Raw genomic sequence first — 20,047 nt, forward strand, 5'->3', positions numbered from 1 at the left:
CGATTACTACCAACGAATCCCGTGAGACTCTCTCGATAGGCCATCATTCCAGATCGACTAAATTCCCCGTACTCGTGCTATTTGGCTTCTCCTCAATCGGATCATCTGCTAGCGTAGTAGTCGACCTCATGTCCACGTCGTTCAGAGTGTCAGGCGTACCCTGTCTGGTAGAGGTCACTGACGAGTTCATACTGATATCAATCAGATCGCCTTCCGGGACAAGTTGAGGTTCTCGGACGGTTTTGGATGATGATGATTCGATCTGCGTTTGACTTTGCAGTTGGCTTTGCGATTGTCTATCCTGGGCAAAGTCAGGCGAAGGCGGGGCAGGTCGTGGGCCTTCTCTCGAATATACCAACTGTGCAACAGCAACGACCAAGACATCAATAAATACACTCAGAAAATGTCTGTGCGGAAACGGAAAAGGCGAAGCTTTTGTTGCAGGAAGATGATGCTAGCACTTACCATATACGCTCCACCATCCATCCATAATCCCGTTTTATCCGAGCCGATCGTCTCCCATTCGACAGATTCGATCTCGTGTTCTTGTATTTTCCACCACCTTCCATCTTCTCCACATACATACGAATACAGGTGATTGCCGCCTACGAGAGCACCATCGTGGAAGAGGATGCCGCGTAAGACATACTATGAATGAAGCGGTCCCAACGGATTAGCAGTGTTTGGCAATGATCAAGGGGTAAGGCAGAATTCGGTCATACTGAGACTTAGACTTACCACGTGTTGATTGTATTCAGGTTTATCAGTCTCGAAAAGACTGCTCGACGCAGCTTGGCTGTTCTCCTCCAATTCGGCTTTCAAGTCTGACACCTTCTGCTGGAGCACTTTGAGGATATGATCAAGCTGAAAAAAGGCAAAAATTAGTACTAAGGTTCGCGCCGCCTCAGAGTGAGTGAATAAGCTCACTTTATCTGTCATCTCTTGTCTGGACTCATTTTGAAGATGGTCTTTTGTCGGTGGTGAATTATCAAGATGCTCAATCAATCTTCACGATTGTTTCCGATCAGCTTTGACAGTCTGCCCCGTGTTGAATCAAATTGGATACTTACGCGGATATGCTTCGCTGATAGTCATTGCCCTAGGAAACGAGAGTGTCAGCTAGCGCATCGAATAGCTGACTGTGGATGATATGGCACACCTCATGTGTAGTCAATCTGTCGATCTTTTCCTGTGTCCGCCTAGCATTACCAGCCATCACACTCTGATGCGCCCTCTTCTGCGCGGCATACGTCGCGTTGGATTTCATGAATCGATCTAAAGATACCAATACAACGGGTATCGCGTCAGAGGTATCACATCGGATAATTGATACAATGATCACTTACCAAGAACGACTCGTTCGTCCAATTTCCAAATTTCCCTCTTCGCTCCAGCGGACCATTCTAGCATGACCGTCAGGACGTCGCCCAATTCAACAAGACTTTGCGAAGAAGAATCGGTGTTCCAGAGCAGCTGGGCGAGGTGAGAGTATATGTCGGGCGAGATGGCATTGGATCGGCTGAATGTGACGAATGAAGACCGCTGAGGAGGATCACCGTCTACCAAAGTTTGAAATAGACGGGGATCGAGCTTGGTTAATGCTTGCCCGGTCCCTGTCGCGGGTGTTGTGCCGGCTTGAGATCGCACCAGATCCGTCATTTCGTTCACGAACAAACAGTGTAAATCTGACGTGTCACGAATCTCAGGTCAGCGCCGTCATTATGCGTTTTATCTGGAGCTTGATGATCGATAATGAGCAAATTGGGACATTAACTCACCCACTCCAGGCTGGTTAGGCGGTAACTGATTTGGCTCTCTGCCGTTCCTAAGCTCCCTCATTTGATCATCTACTTCTGTGAAGCTTGACGTCGAGGATCCGCTCGCTTCGTATATCTGCGATATGATCTTCCCTTCTGTCATGTGAACATGTATGGTCAGCTCACACTTCCGTCTATCACCACGCACAGCTAAGATTTGGCTCGACTCACTTGACGATGGCTCTGATGCAAGATTAGATGCTAGAACGCCTGCTACCGCTTCTCGGAGTTGCGGCACAGCATACATCGCTTGAAAGAAGTTGGCGGCGTATGTCGAATGACCAGACTCAGAGTACAGCACGACTGGTGCACCTTCTCGACGCTCGGTAGGTTGCGGTCGATTTGAATCTTTCAGAGCAGATGCGGAATGGAAACTAGCAGTCATGAGCGATTCTTGGATCGCTCGGTCCATATCCTCATCCTCCTTCGACATTGACGAGGTGTTGTTCTGTTCGAGCAAGAATCATCAGCATTGGACCGGAGATGGGTGACAAAATGGGTGATAGGTTGCTGAATCACTGACTTGACTCGCCGGTACCAAAGACAATTTCCCATCTACATCATCTTTGTTACTCGGCCCAAACAGCGAGTTGAGATTCTCGCTCTGATCATCCAAATCATCCGTCTCCGTGCGATTACCAGAAGGGCTGGGCGGAGGCGGTCCAGTGGCTCTTACACTTCTTTCTCTCTCTTGTCTACCATCATCTGCCTTGACTTCTCCACGGGACATCGCTATGGTCTTTCGCAGTTCCTCATCTTCGTCGTCATTCGCGTCAGTCTCGTCATAGTCTACCCAGGTATCGGTGGGCTGAGGGGCAGGAGCGATATTGCGTTTCGGTAGCGGAGGTGGAGGGTGAGGGTTTTGTCGGAATGGGTTGTTGGATGCAAATTGGGGTGAAGGGGGATTAGGTGACGGAGTCGCTTCGGCGGACGACGGAGCGTCGAGATCGGCAACCTCTCGATGTTCAACTGCATGGCAGGTCTCATAAGCATAAGCAACAGTACTGACGAAAACTCATCGCAGAATCAGCTTACCTGATGTACCGTGCGCTCTTTGCGGTCTCCAAGAATCGTATGAAGGCGGTCCAGCAGCTTCAGTCGGTTGAGGGGTCCACTGATCACGGTGAGCTGTCAGCTTTTCCTCCTCTTTGTTGGGGAGTATTTGCATGTTGTTCGAATAAAATAGCCAATAAAGCTCACGGTTGCACCATCACTGAAACACCAGTTGACAGCTGGTTCGACGCTGTGATACCTCGAAGCTGCTTCTCTCGCTATGACGGGGTCAATCCCCATCTCCTTGAGAGCATTGTAAGTGGCGTCATGAACCGACATGATTACCCTCAGAGCGCAAGGTAGCAGCTGGCCGAGTGATTCTCAAGGTATTCATAAGCCTGCAACATCATCAGGTACGTGTCCACCATCATTCAGCCTTTCACCGCCGAATCCCGTCCGAGCGGGTGGTCAATCTCTTACGTAACATACAAGTTGTATGATGTCAGCGCTGTTTCTCGGTTTATTTGTGATCGCATGCTATTATCAATTATCAACCATTTGACCATTACTCTGTCTCCCATTTTTGCATCTGGCCTGCGAAATCCGTCATCGAGAACCTGTTCACGCGGACCGATCTGCCTTGGAGCTCTTAACCATGCCAGCTCAAACGAAGAAGGACGCCTCATACTCGGTGGACCGGCTGCTACCATACGTTTTCTTATGTACGATCGGTCCATCGGTAGTAGCGGCTTCCAATCTATTTGTTGTGGTAAGCCTGATCATTCTCGCTCTCATCAGTCTTGGCAACAAGCTAATGCCCGATGGTGAATCGCATGTGCAGAAATATGTCATGTGTCGATACTACTGGATCCAACGAGGGACTGACAGTATACCTGACCCGTCAGACGAGCGATGTGCAAATAGAGATGTCCAGGCCTTGGCGGGCAGTGTCCTGGCTGCTTTAGCAACACTAGATGGGATATTCTGTAAGTCATCACCACTCGGAGACGAAAGTGTTCACTAAGCTGAATCAACATCAGCGTTCATTTCATCGCCATATGTGCAAAGTCTTTCGGATAAATATGGCAGAAGGCCATTATTGATAATCGGACCATTAATCGCGACAATATCAACGGGGTCCATTCTTCTGTCATGTGAGCTTCTTCCCGGACCTTCATACGTAAATAAAAGGCTGATGCAATCAGCGACATCTAGACTATATCAAGAACACCGTAAGCTCACTCCGCGTCAATGTCCTTCCGGGCCAGGCTGACTAAGGTGTACCGACTAGACTCTCGCTTGGATTTTGCTTATCCTAACGGGTATCTTCGTATCAGCAAGTACAAAGGCTGTGTTCTTGCCATCACTCTGTGTAGCGGACGTTGCCACAGATGAAGCGAGGTGAGTGCAAAATAAATAGCCTACAGAGTCTGCTACGCGAAAGCTGAATCCATGTCACAGGACGCGGTTCTACTCGCGGATGGAAGCTACAGCACTTCTTGGCCCCGGTACCGCATACAGTGAGCCCTCACCGGCTGTTGACACGCACACATACGAACTGCTGATTACATCGCACAGTAATATCTGCCATTGTATCGCGATACGTTTCCAATATCGCTGTCCCATACTTCATCGCACTAGGGGCTCAAGTTGGGGCTTCTCTGTGGTCATTCTTCTTCATCGCAGAAACAAGGCAATTCCCAACCGAGAGCGAAGCAAGCTCAGAAGATGAAGGATCTGAAGAGGGCGGAGGAGTATTAGCTGAGATAACGGAGAACCTAGAGGCGCCGGTCAAACCGCTCAAGTTGATCTGGCCACATAGGCATAAGGGGAAATTGCATTGGGAGCTGTTCGTCGTGGCCTTGAGTCTGTTCATGACAACGTCTGGCGTGAGTCGCCTATCCAATTTTCCAGTGTCTGATCTGGTTTCCTTGGCTGACTGTAAATGACGTAGACTGTCTTTATCGCTACTGCTTCATTACTGTTCTTGAGTGATAAATTCAATTTCAATCCTGAAAATGTGAGTGTCTCTCAAATCTTTGGGTAGGGCAATGTAACGTCCAGCTCACTCCTTCGTCGACAGAACGCATGGATGCTAGCTTTCCTTACCTTCTCTCGTTTCGCCTACCTCATCGTACTATTCCCGTTCATCCTCAGATTTGGTCGAGCCGGGTACAATCGATATGTTTTATGGAAAGAAAAGAGGAAACAAGCGGATGGCGAGCGACAGCCACTGGTCCGCAGGGATACATCAGCTCGGCAGGATGATGCCAATTATTTCGATGTGAGTAATCTGAATCAGCTATTCTGGCTTGTCATGGCATGGTTGTTGATCTTTTGGCTCATACTCGCTTGTAGGTCGTCTTGGCATTCTTCTCGGTCATCATCGATGCGGTAGCTCTTGGGTTTGTTTCACTTAGTCTATCATACCAACAAGTACTGGCTGGTGAGTTGGTGTTTATTCTTTGAACAAGAGTTGATTAAGCTGACGCCCTTCCCGACAGCCTTCGCGATCATGGCATTTGGTGCAGGGGACAATCCCACTTTCAAAGCTGTCTTCGTCTCTTATGCGCCGCCAGAACATTCCAGTGAGTCGGTCTGTTAACTCATATTCATATGTAGCTAACCTGGCATTGCGATTCCAGGTGAAGCCTTAGCCGCTCTGGACATGGTATTCAGCGCTGCCAAGCTCGCTTCTCCGCCCTTACTTGGGTCCCTATACGCTGCATTTGTGGAAGTCGGCAAACCGCAAATGCTATTCTTGACTGCCGGAGTGAGTTTTCCTCGGACCCCATCGGATGTGGCTGCAGCTAACACACGTTGAACTCAGGGGCTATGCGGTGCTGGTGCGCTGTTGATAGCGCCATTGATTTTCGCGAAAAGGAAATTCAAGCCTACGGACTAGGCACTCAGGGACAGATCGTGAAGCATCGCTGAATGGTCGCGGCCGGTCGCGGCCGGAGGGTGCGTTGTTCACAGTAACACATAGAACATTGCATAAGTCAATATATGTAGCACAATATCAAATCAAACATCGTTCAGAAGTCATTGCGAGAACCATACATTGTCTACTCCGACTGACACTGACATCGACATCGAGGCACGCCACAGACCAGCAGCTCCTCTCTTAACTACTCAAAAACCTCGACCTAAATCTCCTTACTACTCAGCCTTGCTGCGAAGTGACTGTAGCTGAAGTGTAATCCAGGTTTTACAAGACGTATTGGAAATCTGGATTCTCGAAATCCGTCAAATCGGCAAAAGCATTCTGGTTGACTTGAATACCTTCAGACGCAAGTCTCTTGTTATATTCCTACATCACAAGGACGCCAAATCAGTACCTCGATTTCTATTGTCAGGAAGAATTCTGGGTAACTTACATCAGCCTCTTCAAGAGTCATGATTGACGTATCCATTACATTGGCCAGACCACCTCTTTCTTCTCTTTTCTTAGATTGTCTTCGGTTCAGCATCTTCAAGTAGAATCCCATGAATAGACACAAGAAACATAAGAGGGACCAACAGGCGATGTCGACGTATAGACCTGTGTGATAGATAGGGGCTTCTCTTTGGAAGTCTGAAGGCATAGGTGTATAAAGGACACATATCAGCTATAGTCAATCTACGTATTGCTTGCTTGAGAGTAATCTTAGATGAGAGGCTGATGTTGAAGTCAGATGACCGACGAGAGATGAGAGACGGTTTTCCACTTACACACTTGAGGACCAATGACGTTTCCTGCACATTGACAAACGAAGAGGACTCCACCGATCGTTCGTTGCTTCGTAGTCCCAGCGGCGTTCGAGTTGGCCCAAGAATAAAGCAATGGTTCTGAAGAAAAGCAGAGATTTAGCTGTGTGAGGCTCTACCATCACGGGGCAAACGATGCTTACGGATACAGTTATAGATGGTGACAAGGTAGTAAGCACCGAGTAAGGCTCCTGTCTTCTTCCTATCGACGTAGATTAGGGCAACGGCACCGCTGATGGGAGCCAGAATGATCACGCTATATGTCCGCCAATTCAAAGGAATCAGCGACCCAATATTGAAGAAGGCGTGATCGATGCTTCGGATCATGTCACTCACGCAATGACAGGGAAACGAAGTCGGATCTTGTTGATGGTGAAAGTTCCGGCAGTGGTCAAGATGACCATCAACGCAGCCATGGGGATCTGGAAAAGGATAGCTTGGAAGGAAGCTGAATGCACATCCAAGTGCGTCAGTCTCAGGCTCTGACCCTCTTTGTGCTCGATCAAAGCGTTACTCACTGAAACCAAAACCTTTGGTGATCAGTCCACCGAATGAACTGATACCCGAAGAAGGAATCGCCGTGATCAGAAGCATGAAGCCAAAGAGGAAGGTTTTGGGATCCATGAAAGCTTCTCGACATTGATACCATTCCCAGTGTCTGGGCCATCACATGAATCAGATCAGCTCTCTAGCTCTTCACAGGTATAGGAGCGCAGATCAGGTGTGGCGGGAACTCACGAGGTTTTGGTACCAGTGTTGTTCGCTCTAAGTCGCTCGACGGCAATAGCCTTCTCCCGGAGATCTAAGAACCTCGCTGACTTGATATCGTCGGGCATAGCCCAGAGAATGATCGGCGCAATGACCACCGTGATGCACCCAAGGAAGATGAAGATGCTTTGGTATGGTCTGAGGTTTTCTGTGTGAATATGTCCAACTCCGAAAGCCGTGAGGGGTCCAATGAGCGAGGCGAAACCAGAGGACAAGAGCCAGAACGTATTTCGGTAAGTCTGTTCTCTTCGTCTCCACCACAGTTGCGAGACAGCCATGAAAGTCGGTGAGATTGGCGCTTCGAATGCTCCAACAAGTGCTCGACAGACCATGAGGGTTTTGAAGTCTTTAGCAGCGGCCATACAAGCTACCGATACTCCCCCTGTCACACAAACGTGCCACGAGCTCAGCGATGATCCCCCATCGATGCTGATACTCATGCAGGTGACGATGACTTACATCCAAACACATTGCCTGCTACCCATTTTGCCAGTGGGAGTCGGACCAGAGCAAGGGCCGCAAGGGGCTGAATAACAAGTTGAACAAGGTACAGTAAACTCGATAACCAGGAATACTGATTTCCAACTAGATGAGTCTCCTTCTGGAGATCGAATACAGCTCCGTATGAAAGCGCGTTTTTGTCGAGGTGGACAAGGGTATACGTGAAGAACATCGGGACTATTGAGAAAAGTCGCATAGTCAGGGTTCGTTATCACTGGCATCAATCCGCAGCGTGTCAAAGGACGTAAAAAAAATTCGAATTGAGTCTCTACTCACTCAAAACCCAGCGATCGATCTTGCGCAAGACTCGCTTATCCTCGTCGACCGTATACTCAAGGTCACCCACTTGACGGAGGATATCAGCGGCATCATCTTCGTACTTCTTGTTCCTGCCTTTGGCGTCGGACTGATGGACCTCTTCGGCGTGTTCGATCTCGGGCGCCTTCTCGTCCTCCTGAAGGGACGTGACTCGCTCGATGGCGATGTGGTGGGTAGTGTTGGTAGTCATGTTGCTGGTGAATCGCTGGACTAGTCAAAGTTGATCCACTTTGCAAAATGGGGATGCTGAAACTTCTTCAGGTCTGAAATCGACAATTTATACTTGTAAGCTCTCCAGCGTATAGAGCAAATTTGATCCTTCTTGCCTCAGCACGGCCTTGGCGTAGCATTCACAAGTGTAAAGTTTCCCGTATATATTCTTTCGCTCCAAAGATGCCCCGTAGATCTCCTTTTTCACTCCACGCATCATATGACCTTGCTCCACGGCGTCTCCAAGAACCCCAATCTCACAGGGATGGAACTTTTCCTCTCTCTGCATGTGTATTGTGTGTGATTGATTCACCGTCAGGGCAATTGGACGAAGTGGCACCTGAAAAGTGCAAATTTCGGCCACCTTTCGGTTGTTGCATTTCGCGCCCCTTAGTGCGTTAAACTCGTCCGTAACTCGTGCGAGAAAGCTAATTTGCACTTTCTACCTTATTTGCCTCATTGATGGACGTTATATCTCGAATAGTCAGCGTCTATTAGACCGTTTTGCTTCAATTTAGATCTGATTGTTGCAATTACTCACACGGACCGCTACGGACCGTCTTGGACCTCTTCGGAAGGAGCGATATCGTAGGAATGACGGTTTGAAGATCGCCCGATCGATGAGCTCCTCCATAGTTGTCCTTGTCATTTCTCGGTATACTGGCCGCTTGGGATCAAGGAAATGAAGGTTATCGTCCTGAGATCGGTATGATGATCAGTCCAAGGGGTGCAAAGATGGACCGTTGTTCTAAGACCAATACATCTTCGGGATCGTTAATCCGGCTCGAAAGCTCGTTGAGACGCAAAGGAGAATCAAGTCCATCAACAAGTGAGGGTCACCTCTACAGAAATGGAATTCTCAATAGTGATCGACTTCTCCATCATCATACTCGTAGAGCAATAGAAGGAAAGCAAATATGTCGAGCCAGTTGACTCTTACCACGGAAAAGGCTGAACAGCTGATTCGGGTGCTCACGGATGGTCTTGTTAACATCAAGGATGAAGAGGGGAAGTTCCTGTTACACCGTGAGTACCGAGGGCGTACCATCATGCCAAAAGTTATCAGCTGAGTGCATTGGAAATAGTACCCAATGGGTTTGCGGTCAATACAAAGACTTGGGACGGATGGGAGTGGACTCACGGAGTTGCCCATACTTTCCTCACACACGTGAGTGCAGAACGTGCACCTCCTCAAACTCTGAGTATTACTGTATCTTAGAAGCTGACAAAGCTTTTATTCGGCAATGGTTAGCATTCCAAGCTGAGGCCTGATTCAGAAGCTGCTAAGTACTCAGTGAAAACCGTACTTGATTGGTTTGAATACCAATACAAGGCGACGGACGGTAAAGGTTGTCCGAAAAACATCAACACGATGGCCCCTTTCTACTCGTTGATCTGCTTGATGCAAGATGGAAAGACGAATGATCCCAGATGGAGTGCATGGGTGGACGAATGGGCCGAATGGATAATGACGGACCTCCCCAGAACGGAAGAACGAGGTTTCCAGCATAGTCAGTCTGCTTCTAGTTCATCCAATTTTCTATTTCGCTCATTGTCGTGCAATTACCCAAATTTGCAGTGAACTATCGAAGTGTACACTACAACAATCTGTGGGACGACACGTTGATGAGTGCATGTCATTACTACGTCTCAACTTCCCAATCAGTTCAAAAAACGATTAAAGCTCATGTATATATCAGTGACCGTGATTCCTTTGGCTAAAATCGGAGTTGTCTTGGACCGACCGCAATATATCAAAGAATCGATATACCAGTTCCTCCTGCACATCCGGTATCTGATGGATCCAGTCACTGGGCTGTGGTATCACGGGTGGTGTTTCACGCCGGATGGCAAACCTACACAATTTTCCAAAAATCCAAATGTTGCTTCGTATGGGCACCATTTTTCTGCGGCGTTATGGGCCAGGGGCAATTCGTGGATCACATTGGCTATTCCAATGCTGCTGGAAATCCTGCAAGATAAATTAGAGAAGGATGATCCTGTCCGATTGACCTTGATTTCTGTGCTGAAAAGACAAATCGATGCTTTGATCCCCCTTCAAGATCCCCAGATGGGCCTATGGCGCACCCTTTTGGTCGATAAGGAGACTTACGTGGAGACTAGCGCTTCGGCCGGGTTCGCTGCTGGAATATACATGTCGTTGAGACTTGTCAGTACTGTTCATCAGTTATTTGCAGCCAACAAGTACTGATATTCTAGCATCTGCCGTAGGGACTGATCTCTGGCGATCAGTACAGACTGACAGCCGACAGAGCGCTGCAAGGCGTGGTCGAGCAGATCGACGATTCGGGGGAAGTAGGAAACGTATCTTATGGTACTGGTGTAGGACTCGATTTGCAATTTTACAAGGACATACCTATCACGCCCATGCCGTACGGTCAAGCGTTGGCTATGGCTGCGTTGGTAGAATGGGAAAGACTGACCACCCAATAGACTCTTCCATGGCAAGATTCAATTATGCATCCAATCTCAATTTTCCAAGGCGATTATCAAATCTGGTTGCTCTGCCTGACCTTGCAAGTTCGGCACGACTGTTCTTAACCTGCAGGCTCATGTGATATGCACACATTCGATACATGTCAATCATACGCCTAGTTTCTTCTTTCGTTATCCCTGGTACTCGTGTTTCTTATGGATACAGTATATAAGCTCGAATCAAGCGACTGAAGGAAAAGGAAACGGCTTTAGCTCTAGCTCAGCTCATCTTAAAGCTTGTTCCTGTTTTCCGACGGTGACCACTTAACAGAAGGTGATGGTGATCTGTCATGAATATCAGCATATGAACTTGAAGAAGGAAATAAAAACCTTCACTTACACCGGTGTTATCGGCGAGGCACTGGGTAGGAGCACCGCCCTCAGTGGAAGATCCGAGGTATGCGCCAGGGCACTGTTCCGCCGAGTTGCCGGTACAAGGTCCTCCAGGACCCTTGGTGCAGCTTCCAGTGAAAGCAAAGTCCATCTGGTAGGTGCTACATGACAGATAAAGCAGTCAGGATGTACCCTTGGAACAGAACGGAACACGCGATGATAGTGTGATTGGATCAATGCTTACTACTTGTGATTTCCAAGACCGGGTCCATCAAGGAGCGAGTAGTCAGCGGCGTTCTGTTGGCCTCCACCTTGGTCGTTGGTCAAGGTGAATTCGACGACACCGCAGTTGACGCCAGAGGATTGACAGTTGGCTCCGGAGAACCCATCAACCCATGCGATACCTCCATTGACGGGTCCATTGAAAGTGCCGGAACCTTGAGGGGTAGAGTCGCCTTGGTAAAGGAAGACAGCATTACCGCTTCCACAGTTGTTGACGAGCTGGGATCACACGTCAGAGGATCAGCTGAGGTAGTCCGAACTGGTCAATGCACACGGAAAATTGGACAAGAGCAAAGAGTGAATTTTAAGACTCACGTTGACATTGTGAGTTTCAGCTCTCTTGGCAGGGGTAGCGGCAGCGTTAGCGACGGCGACGGCGCCAGCAAGAGCGAAGAGTGTTTTGGTGAACATGTTGAAGAGATAAGTTTGAACTTGAATAAATATGTTTATTTGATCGAAGTGTTTAAAACTTGGAATGAGTTGAGATGTTGTTGGGATATCTGACTTGACGATGCCAGTTCTGAGGGTTTATATACCTTTCAGACTCTCTTTGATAGTAGTCCCTCCACGTCATCCTGGTCAGAGGTTCGTCGGTCAAGCGGGCTCTCAACGACTTGATGGACCGCTAGCTTCATCAATCATCGCCCTTGAGTACTCATATGAGGTCATGCTGTTCAGCACACATCAGAATCAGGCTATTCATAGCAGCGAAAGTCCATCAGAAGGCGAGATCGCCGAGTACCCTCGGGGAAGTCATGCGGACAGTAGCTACTAGCTTCGGCTCGATGGGCTGTTCGTGTCACTCATCGCCAGGTACCTTTGACCCTCGCATGATCAGAGAAGACGTAGACATCTATTTTCACCTCCAACGAGTAGAAGAAGACAAAGTGACATACCTTTCCCACCTTCGGCTAACCGAGATGTGTCATGCTGTTCAGGTTTTAGATCAAAGGGACTGATAGCGGAATGATACGATCAAACTATCCTTAGCGTCCTTTGGTGTTCTAAGATTAGTCCTCATTCCGAAGATTCCCACGAACCGGCAGACCGAAGATAGGTCAGGGCTCGTGGGCTGCATCAGCGTGCTGCGAGATTTTATCTGATCTATCGCATGCTCAACCGCCCAGCCAATCCGGATTTATGCTTGATTTGATGGTGATATCTGATTCTGATGGGTATGACGATATCAGCGTGAGTCGATGTTTCATCGCAGTATAGCATTGAATCCCCTGACCTACGTGGAAGTCTTCGGCCATGACGTGTCATTTTTGATGCAATTGCGGTGGTCTGCATTCTAGACTGGCAGTTGATGATTTCTTCCAGGTCACAACCGTGATTTGGGAGTATGCATCAGGCTGAAAACGCGTTTTCGAAAGATGTGAAGCACACAAGATAGTTTTTGACGTTCCTTGCCGCGGCCCACGTGCCTCGATGCGGGAGATCTCGGCTCATCAAGAACCTCTGTGTTTTGTCAATCCTGAAATACCGTACTAACGTCATGCATTGAGTATGTGATTCCCAAGCTTCAGCGTTAGTCATGAGGGATGATGACGATGTCTCACCACTGATTATGGCTAGGTGTGAACATCGTAAGCTTTGGCGGTCGAAGTGCCCTAATCGCCCACGTGGAAATGGAAAGTCATCTGTTTTTCTTACTAGCGAGCACAGGCGACCTCATCGGTTGTACTATGCACACTCATCGAGTTCTGTACTGCAGAAGTTTACTACTGTCGCTGGTATCGATCCCCAGACGTTATTTTTAGCTGCTGCGCCGGTCTACTGCTCGGTTCACCAAAAGCAGGCAGCTTCGACACCGATATTATCGCGTGGACTCCGATGGTGCTGTAAAGGCTTGATGGAAATTTCGCTTCCCATTAACCCTGAGTCAGTGGTCTTTTTGAGCGTGCCAGGGTCTATCTTATCTTTATCACTGGACTCCCATTCTAAGGAATGGATCCAGCAAATATAACCAGTGCCTGCGATCCAGGAAATCTCTACTGTTCCAGCAAAACTTCCGAAGGCCGCTGACGTTCACCTGTCTGTTCCGGCATTTATGCAAGCTTTATCAAGGTGTGTTCATTCCATTTACAGCACGTTATAGTGTGTGTGTGTCCCGCGGGCTGAGTGAAACCCGCCACCTCGTTACGAAGTTTAAGCAAGTTGATTCCACCACAGCTTGTATTCCATAATTGGCTTGCGAGGGCAGTATGTGCAGAATCGCTCGCGTTCCAGGTGCAACAGATATCGGACCCGGAAAGGCGAATGCTCCGCTTGTGAGGTCCCGATCCCATCCCGCTCAGAATTAAACTAGTCTGAGGTCGTATGCTGATTGAACATGATCGTCAATCCGGATTAGGCACATTGCATCCGTGCGGGTGAGATCCGGTTCCTAGTTACCGTCAGAATTCCCTTAAGTCGTACTCCCCCGCTGAATCGACTGGCGCTTTGCCGCTTGGGCTGGAGGCAAAATAATCTGGTACTCACCTCAAGGGTAAAAAAGCAAAACACGCGAGACATTCGAGAAAAATCACCACTGAATAAGCTTAATGCATCAGAGGAGAGCCTTTTTACACCACCGATGAATAGAACATGTTTTTTTCACTGTTTCGGTTCCTGTCGATCCTAGGAACATGACTCAGGAATGGCTAAAAAAGTGTTCCGGTATAAGGTACGGCAGGAAACGAGAGGAAGAAGGGAGATCTACCATCTGTTTCTTCTTCGTTTCCCGCTGATCCGGCAGGGTCGGAAGAGGTGTCACGATTGGCGTTGTTTTTCCAGTAACGCGCTAACTTTCCTCGACGCAGGAATACTGACTTACTTGTATATATATATATCTGATTACTTCCTAGTCTCAATATTGAGATGGATCGAACATTCTCCCCCATCTTGAAGATATCCCAAATAGCGTGAAGTGCTGTTGCCGCTTTTGCTTCACGCAGACAATCCTTATTCCCCCTTGGTATTCTTTTCTACCCGCAGACCGGAAACATCTACCAAGATGTTGTCCATTACTCTTTATACCGTCCTTCAAATCTTGTCATTTTTCTCGGTCGTCACCGCTCTCGGGTCGACTGACACGATCACTTGGGGTGGAGATGTGTCTCGATCAGGTTATCAGAAGTAGGTCAACAACACTGTCCGCGACGGGAGTATCAATCGAGCTAACGATCGATTCTAGCAATCACAACATGGACCCTGCAGTGGTCGGTAGCTCGCAATTTGGTCAGATCTTCAAGACCCAACTGCCAGGAAACTACCGTGGTGTACCCGAACAAACATTCGCTTCACCCCTTGTTTACACTACCCCTAGCGACGGGGTCCAATATGTCTACCTTGCCACCCAGCAAAACAACATCTACAAGCTCAATGCGAAGACCGGTGTTATTGTCGCTTCAAGAAACCTGCACATCCCTTTCCTCACCTCAGATCTAGATGGCTGTGTTGATATCAATCCCCATATCGGTTCAACTGCTACCGGTGTGATCGACCCCAACACCGATACTTGGTACCTTACCACGAAGACTTACGTAGACCAGAACGACAACGGTGCAAAAGGTAGACCCAACGGAAGGTACTACTTCCACGCTATCAATGTCAACGATCTGTCTGAAAGATCCAACTTCCCCGTCAACCTGGAAGGTACCGTTGCGCGAAACAACCCTGTCCGATCTTTCAATGGAGGTATTCACCATCAGCGACCAGCCTTGCTTCAACAAGGCCAATTCATCTACGCTGGATTCGCTTCTCATTGTGTGCAATACAACTTCACAGGGTGGATCATGGGCTTCGACAAAGACAGTGGAAACATAGTTGAAAGATACGCTACTGAGGGAGCCGGAGTGCCTAATACCACGCCAGGTGGAGGAGTCTGGATGTCAGGTGGTGGTCTTGCCTCTGATGGAAGGGGTTCTATGTTCTTCGCCACCGGTAATGGTTATGCCTCTCAACTTCATGGTGTTCCAGTCAACGGTCGACAAGTGCCTACATCTCTCGAAGAAGCTGCTGTTCACATGACCATCAACTCCGATGGGACCCTGACTCCGGTTGACTTCTTCATGCCGTGGGAGAAGACGCAGCTGGATGGTGCGGACAAGGATCTCGGTACCTCCCCTCTTGAGATATTGCCCAGTCAGTTCTCTTGCGGAAGTGTGCAGCGAATTGGTGTGGTGACCGGAAAGAGCGGAAAGACATACTGGATCGATCTCGATAATATGGGTGGTTACCAAAATGGCCCGAACAAGCTTGATGCTGTGCTTCAAGTTTATCAAAACGAGAACTCCGTGTATGCTGGTGCAGGTGTCTACCCTTTGGAAGGTGGTTACATTTACATCAACGTCATTCAATATCAGACCCACGTCTTCAAGTTCTCATGTGACAACGGAGTTCCCTCATTCACCAAGGTCGCCGACACCCCCGAGAAGAATGCTTATATTCTCGGTAGTGGTCACGGTACTACCACTTCGTTGAACGACCAACCCGGTACAGGTCTCGTCTGGAATTCCGATGTTGAGAACGCCAATTTGCGAATCTACAATGCTGTTCCCGTCAATGGCGCTCTGACCCTGATCAACTCATTTGTTATTCCCGGTACGACCAAGTTCAACCGACCAGTCTTCGGCGATGCTAGAGTCTACATGACCACGACACTTGGATACTTCTATGGTTTCGGCTCCCCTGTCAACCTTCCTCTCAACTGTACCACCCCGGTCGACTTCGGTACCGTCAACATCAACGGTACTTCTGGCTACAAGACCATCTCATGTAATGCCAACGTTGCCACCACCGTTACAGGTATGAGCATCAACGGAAACAAGAACTTCATCCTCGGCAATGGGACCTTCCCTGTCAATATTGCTGCCGGCAAAACTTTCTCCTTCCAGGCCGCTTTCACCCCTGGTCAAGTCGGTCCTTTGTCTTCGGATGCTCTGATCAACACTACACAAGCCATCAATGGGTACAGTACCAACACTCCCGTCCGACTTAAGGGTACCTCGCAGAGTGCCAATGCCATTCTTGCTGTGACTCCCAACACAGTCAGTTTCGACGGGGTTATCACAGGCCAGGAAGCTGGCGGAGTGAGTCAATCGGTCATTCTGCTCAACCAAGGAAATGCAAACCTTTCCATCACCGCAATTCAATGTTCACCAACAAGCGAGACTGGTCCATTCACTACTGTACAAGTGGTCAATGCCACAGCTGTTTGTGGACCTTTCACATTTACTAGAATCCCCGTTACGATTGCTGGAAACAGTCAAGCCACCGTCAATGTCGCTTTCAACCCTACTGTCTCTGGCAACTACGCTCAATTCTTCAACATCGTCTCTACCGGAGGAACAAAGGTAGTTGACGTCCTCGGTGTTTCTGGTGAATACCCTACCGCTTTGTTGGAATTCCAAAACCCGAACGGAACCGCTTGGATCAAGTATGATAATAACACCGCTTTCTCTTTCGGCGATGTTACGGAAGGAACCACCAGAAATCTTAAGCTACGATTGACCAATGCAGGTACTAACTCCTCCACTAGACTATCAGTCACCGTGTCGAAGCCACCCTTCGGTGTCGGTGGTCTTATCGGTGCTGTTAACCAGATTGATCTCGCCGAGGGTACCACGCTCGGACCTGGTGAAAGCGCTACCGCCACTCTTTTCTGTGCCGCACCAAAGAGTCAAATTGACGTGGACACGTACTCTGGGACCGCTCAATGGACGATGAACTTGGGTGACCCCGCTTTCGGGAAACAACACATTCAATTCACCTGCAATGCTGTCAGTGAACAATCCCTTCCACAATTCGCCAACGGTACTTCCAAGTTCAGATACCAAGGTTGTTTCAAAGAGTGGAACCCTGATAGACAGCTCAAGACCAACATCTATCAATCGGACGACAACACCAACATGAAATGTACCAAGGCATGTGCAGATCTCGGCTACGCCTATGCAGGAACGGAATATCTCAGAGAATGCTGGTGTGGACCTACCCCTCCCGTTTTGCAAGTTGACGATTCAAACTGTAACTACGCGTGCGGCGGCGATATCAACCAGATCTGTGGTGGAAACGGAAACAACACCAATGCTGGCTCCTACATCTCGCTCTTCAGGGATACGACCGCTGCTCCTTACGTTGCACCTCTGCCGCCAACTACGAACAACGGGACCAACGGATTCACGAGTCTCGGTTGTTACACCGAAGCCACCCAGGGTCGTGCTTTGTCAGTAGCCAAAGCTCTTGGTAACTACAACTCGATCGCCAACTGTACTGCCGCGTGCCAAGGGTACACCTATGCGGGTGTGGAGTATGGCGCCGAGTGTTACTGCGGGAACTCGCTTGCGGCTGGATCAGTGCCCACAACGCTGTCCTCGTGTAACATGCTTTGTTCTGGCAACGCCAGCGAGTACTGTGGTGCCGGAAGCAAGCTCAATCTGTACTCCGTTCAAGTGTCCACTACTTCGACATCTGCGTCCGCTTCGGCTTCGGCTTCAGCCTCCGGTTCCGTCTCAGCGTCGGTCTCGGTCTCAGCTACTTCCTCATCGGCTTCTGCCACACCTACTGGGCCTGTACAACCAGCAACTATCGGTTCCTACAAGTTCCTCGATTGTCACACCGAAGCGACTAACGGTCGAGCTCTGGTAAGCAAGACATTGGCCTCAGATACCATGACGCTCGAGTTGTGCGCGTCAACCTGTGCAGGGTACACCTATTTCGGTGTCGAGTATGCTAGAGAATGTTACTGTGGTAATGTCTTCCAAGCTGGTTCGCTCACCACTACCGATGGTCGATGCAGCATGGTCTGTATGGGCAATAGCCTTGAGTATTGTGGTGGTCCCAACGGTTTATCCGTCTATCAATTCAACAATGTCACTACCTCATCCGCAGCCGTCTCAAGCTCAGCAGCTTCATCATCGGCTTCCAGTGTTGCGCCTTCGTCCTCGGTAGCTCCCTCGTCTTCTGTCGCAAGCTCGACCTCTACTTCCATTTCCGCTTCAGCCTCAGCTACTCCGACTGGTCCCGTTCAACCTTCGTTGATCAGCACAAACAGCAGCAACTGGAAATTTGTAGACTGCCACACCGAGGCCACTCAAGGACGAGCCCTAACCAGTAAGACGCTCGCTTCCGACACGATGACTCTCGAGATCTGCGCAGCGACTTGCGCCGGATACACCTACTTCGGAGTGGAGTATGCGCGGGAATGTTACTGTGGAAACACCTTCCAGACTGGCAGTGCGACAACTCTGGACGGGAGATGTAACATGGTCTGTATGGGCAACAAGCTTGAATACTGCGGTGGATCAAATGGTCTATCGGTCTACACTTATGTGAACACCACCACTACCTCGACCTCGGCCTCTGCCAGCGCAAGTGCTAGTGCGAGTGCTTCATCAAGTGTGGCTTCATCCGCTGCTCCCTCGTCATCAGCATCTTCCATCGTCGCCTCCTCGTCTGCTCCCGTCAGTTCCTCATCTTCAAGCGCTGTACCATCGAGCAGCTCTTCCTCGGTCGCAGCTAGCTCTTCAGCATCAGCATCGTCATCGTCAAGCAAGGCTCCTGTTTCAAGCTCAAGTGCCGCGGCTTCCTCCTCAACATCCGCAAGCTCGATCGCTGTTTCCTCCTCGATCAGCTCCGCCGCCCCTTCAAGCTCAAGTTCAAGCTCAGTCAAGCCTTCGTCAACCTCTAGCTCCGCATCGATCGCGCCATCCGCTTCTGCCTCCGCTACTCCATGGCAATACCTAGGCTGCGCGAACGAGACCAACCCTCGAGCGTTGAGCTTGGCAAACACAGCTAGCGACAGCATGACGATCCAACAATGTCAGGCATTCTGTCTCTCCAAGAACCTGCCATTGGCTGGTCTAGAGTACGGGCGAGAATGCTACTGCGGGACCGCTCTTCAATCGTACTCTGCTCTCGGTTTCACAGGGTGTAACATGGCTTGTGCAGGTAGTCCATCGTCCTCTGATATCTGCGGTGGTCCCTCCAGACTTTCGGTGTACAATTACACATCTTACGTACCGCCTCAATTGGTGGCAACTGTGGGTACATACAAACTCCAAGGATGTTATTCGGAAGCTACGAACGGACGAGCTCTGCCTTCGTACAGCTTTACGAATTCGACGGGTATGACTGCCGAATGGTGTGTCTCGGGATGTCAAGCTAAAGGATACGCCTATGCCGGAGCGGAATACGGACAAGAATGTTGGTGTGCGAATACACTCGCTTCGACCTCGACGAAACAGGCGGACTCGGCTTGTAATATGCTTTGTCCAGGTAATCAGCGGGAATACTGTGGTGCCGGTGGTAAATTGGCTTTATACAAAGCTACTTAGGTTGTGTTCGTGGTCAAGTAGCCGTGAATGCAAGTTGAGAGGTGCGATACAGTAGATGGGTTAATGACAGTGGCAGTAACAGTCACAATAACAGTAGCGTACTCTAGGACAATCAGCAATTAGGACACTAAAGTACACTTTCAAAAGTTTAGATAGATCAGTAAATACAAATTTTGGGCTTTTATGGCATTTTACAGTATATAGACTTATGCAAAATCGATTTTGCGACCGTCATACATATGTTCACACATTTGTGGACCC

At 49.1% G+C, this 20,047-nt stretch overlaps 6 protein-coding genes across 6 annotated transcripts; 3 read left to right on the plus strand and 3 right to left on the minus strand.

Annotated features, from left to right (window-relative positions):
- Positions 1-43: 43 nt before the first annotated feature.
- I303_103240 (uncharacterized protein) lies at positions 44-3,149 on the minus strand (the record flags this gene model as incomplete). The annotated part of the gene is made up of 12 exons (XM_065968723.1): positions 44-358; positions 466-648; positions 739-864; positions 928-1,006; positions 1,071-1,099; positions 1,160-1,275; positions 1,347-1,685; positions 1,779-1,913; positions 1,989-2,265; positions 2,341-2,786; positions 2,853-2,931; positions 3,018-3,149. The coding sequence occupies 12 exons, from the start codon at positions 3,147-3,149 to the stop codon at positions 44-46; spliced, it is 2,256 nt and encodes a 751-aa protein (XP_065824795.1).
- A 316-nt stretch (positions 3,150-3,465) lies between these two features.
- I303_103241 (uncharacterized protein) lies at positions 3,466-5,715 on the plus strand (the record flags this gene model as incomplete). The annotated part of the gene is made up of 13 exons (XM_018406587.1): positions 3,466-3,579; positions 3,652-3,796; positions 3,851-3,964; positions 4,026-4,042; positions 4,102-4,211; positions 4,272-4,330; positions 4,389-4,699; positions 4,765-4,830; positions 4,894-5,094; positions 5,169-5,256; positions 5,315-5,398; positions 5,456-5,583; positions 5,641-5,715. The coding sequence occupies 13 exons, from the start codon at positions 3,466-3,468 to the stop codon at positions 5,713-5,715; spliced, it is 1,512 nt and encodes a 503-aa protein (XP_018265081.1).
- A 306-nt stretch (positions 5,716-6,021) lies between these two features.
- On the minus strand, positions 6,022-8,337 carry I303_103242 (uncharacterized protein; the record flags this gene model as incomplete). The annotated part of the gene is made up of 9 exons (XM_018406588.1): positions 6,022-6,123; positions 6,191-6,387; positions 6,525-6,641; positions 6,704-6,816; positions 6,897-7,008; positions 7,079-7,218; positions 7,299-7,710; positions 7,788-8,006; positions 8,106-8,337. The coding sequence occupies 9 exons, from the start codon at positions 8,335-8,337 to the stop codon at positions 6,022-6,024; spliced, it is 1,644 nt and encodes a 547-aa protein (XP_018265082.1).
- Positions 8,338-9,274: 937 nt separating this feature from the next.
- Positions 9,275-10,811, plus strand: I303_103243 (uncharacterized protein; the record flags this gene model as incomplete). Its single annotated transcript, XM_065968724.1, has 6 exons — positions 9,275-9,383; positions 9,443-9,525; positions 9,610-9,868; positions 9,937-9,987; positions 10,058-10,527; positions 10,590-10,811. The coding sequence occupies 6 exons, from the start codon at positions 9,275-9,277 to the stop codon at positions 10,809-10,811; spliced, it is 1,194 nt and encodes a 397-aa protein (XP_065824796.1).
- Positions 10,812-11,117: 306 nt separating this feature from the next.
- On the minus strand, positions 11,118-11,879 carry I303_103244 (uncharacterized protein; the record flags this gene model as incomplete). The annotated part of the gene is made up of 4 exons (XM_018406590.1): positions 11,118-11,138; positions 11,194-11,347; positions 11,431-11,687; positions 11,784-11,879. 4 exons carry the CDS (start codon positions 11,877-11,879, stop codon positions 11,118-11,120), a joined length of 528 nt encoding a protein of 175 aa, XP_018265084.1.
- A 2,587-nt stretch (positions 11,880-14,466) lies between these two features.
- Positions 14,467-19,786, plus strand: I303_103245 (uncharacterized protein; the record flags this gene model as incomplete). Its single annotated transcript, XM_018406591.1, has 2 exons — positions 14,467-14,588; positions 14,647-19,786. The coding sequence occupies 2 exons, from the start codon at positions 14,467-14,469 to the stop codon at positions 19,784-19,786; spliced, it is 5,262 nt and encodes a 1,753-aa protein (XP_018265085.1).
- Positions 19,787-20,047: the final 261 nt, after the last annotated feature.

This window comes from Kwoniella dejecticola, chromosome 3 (genome assembly GCF_000512565.2).
Source record: "Kwoniella dejecticola CBS 10117 chromosome 3, complete sequence".
NCBI classification, from domain to species: Eukaryota; Fungi; Basidiomycota; class Tremellomycetes; order Tremellales; family Cryptococcaceae; genus Kwoniella; species Kwoniella dejecticola.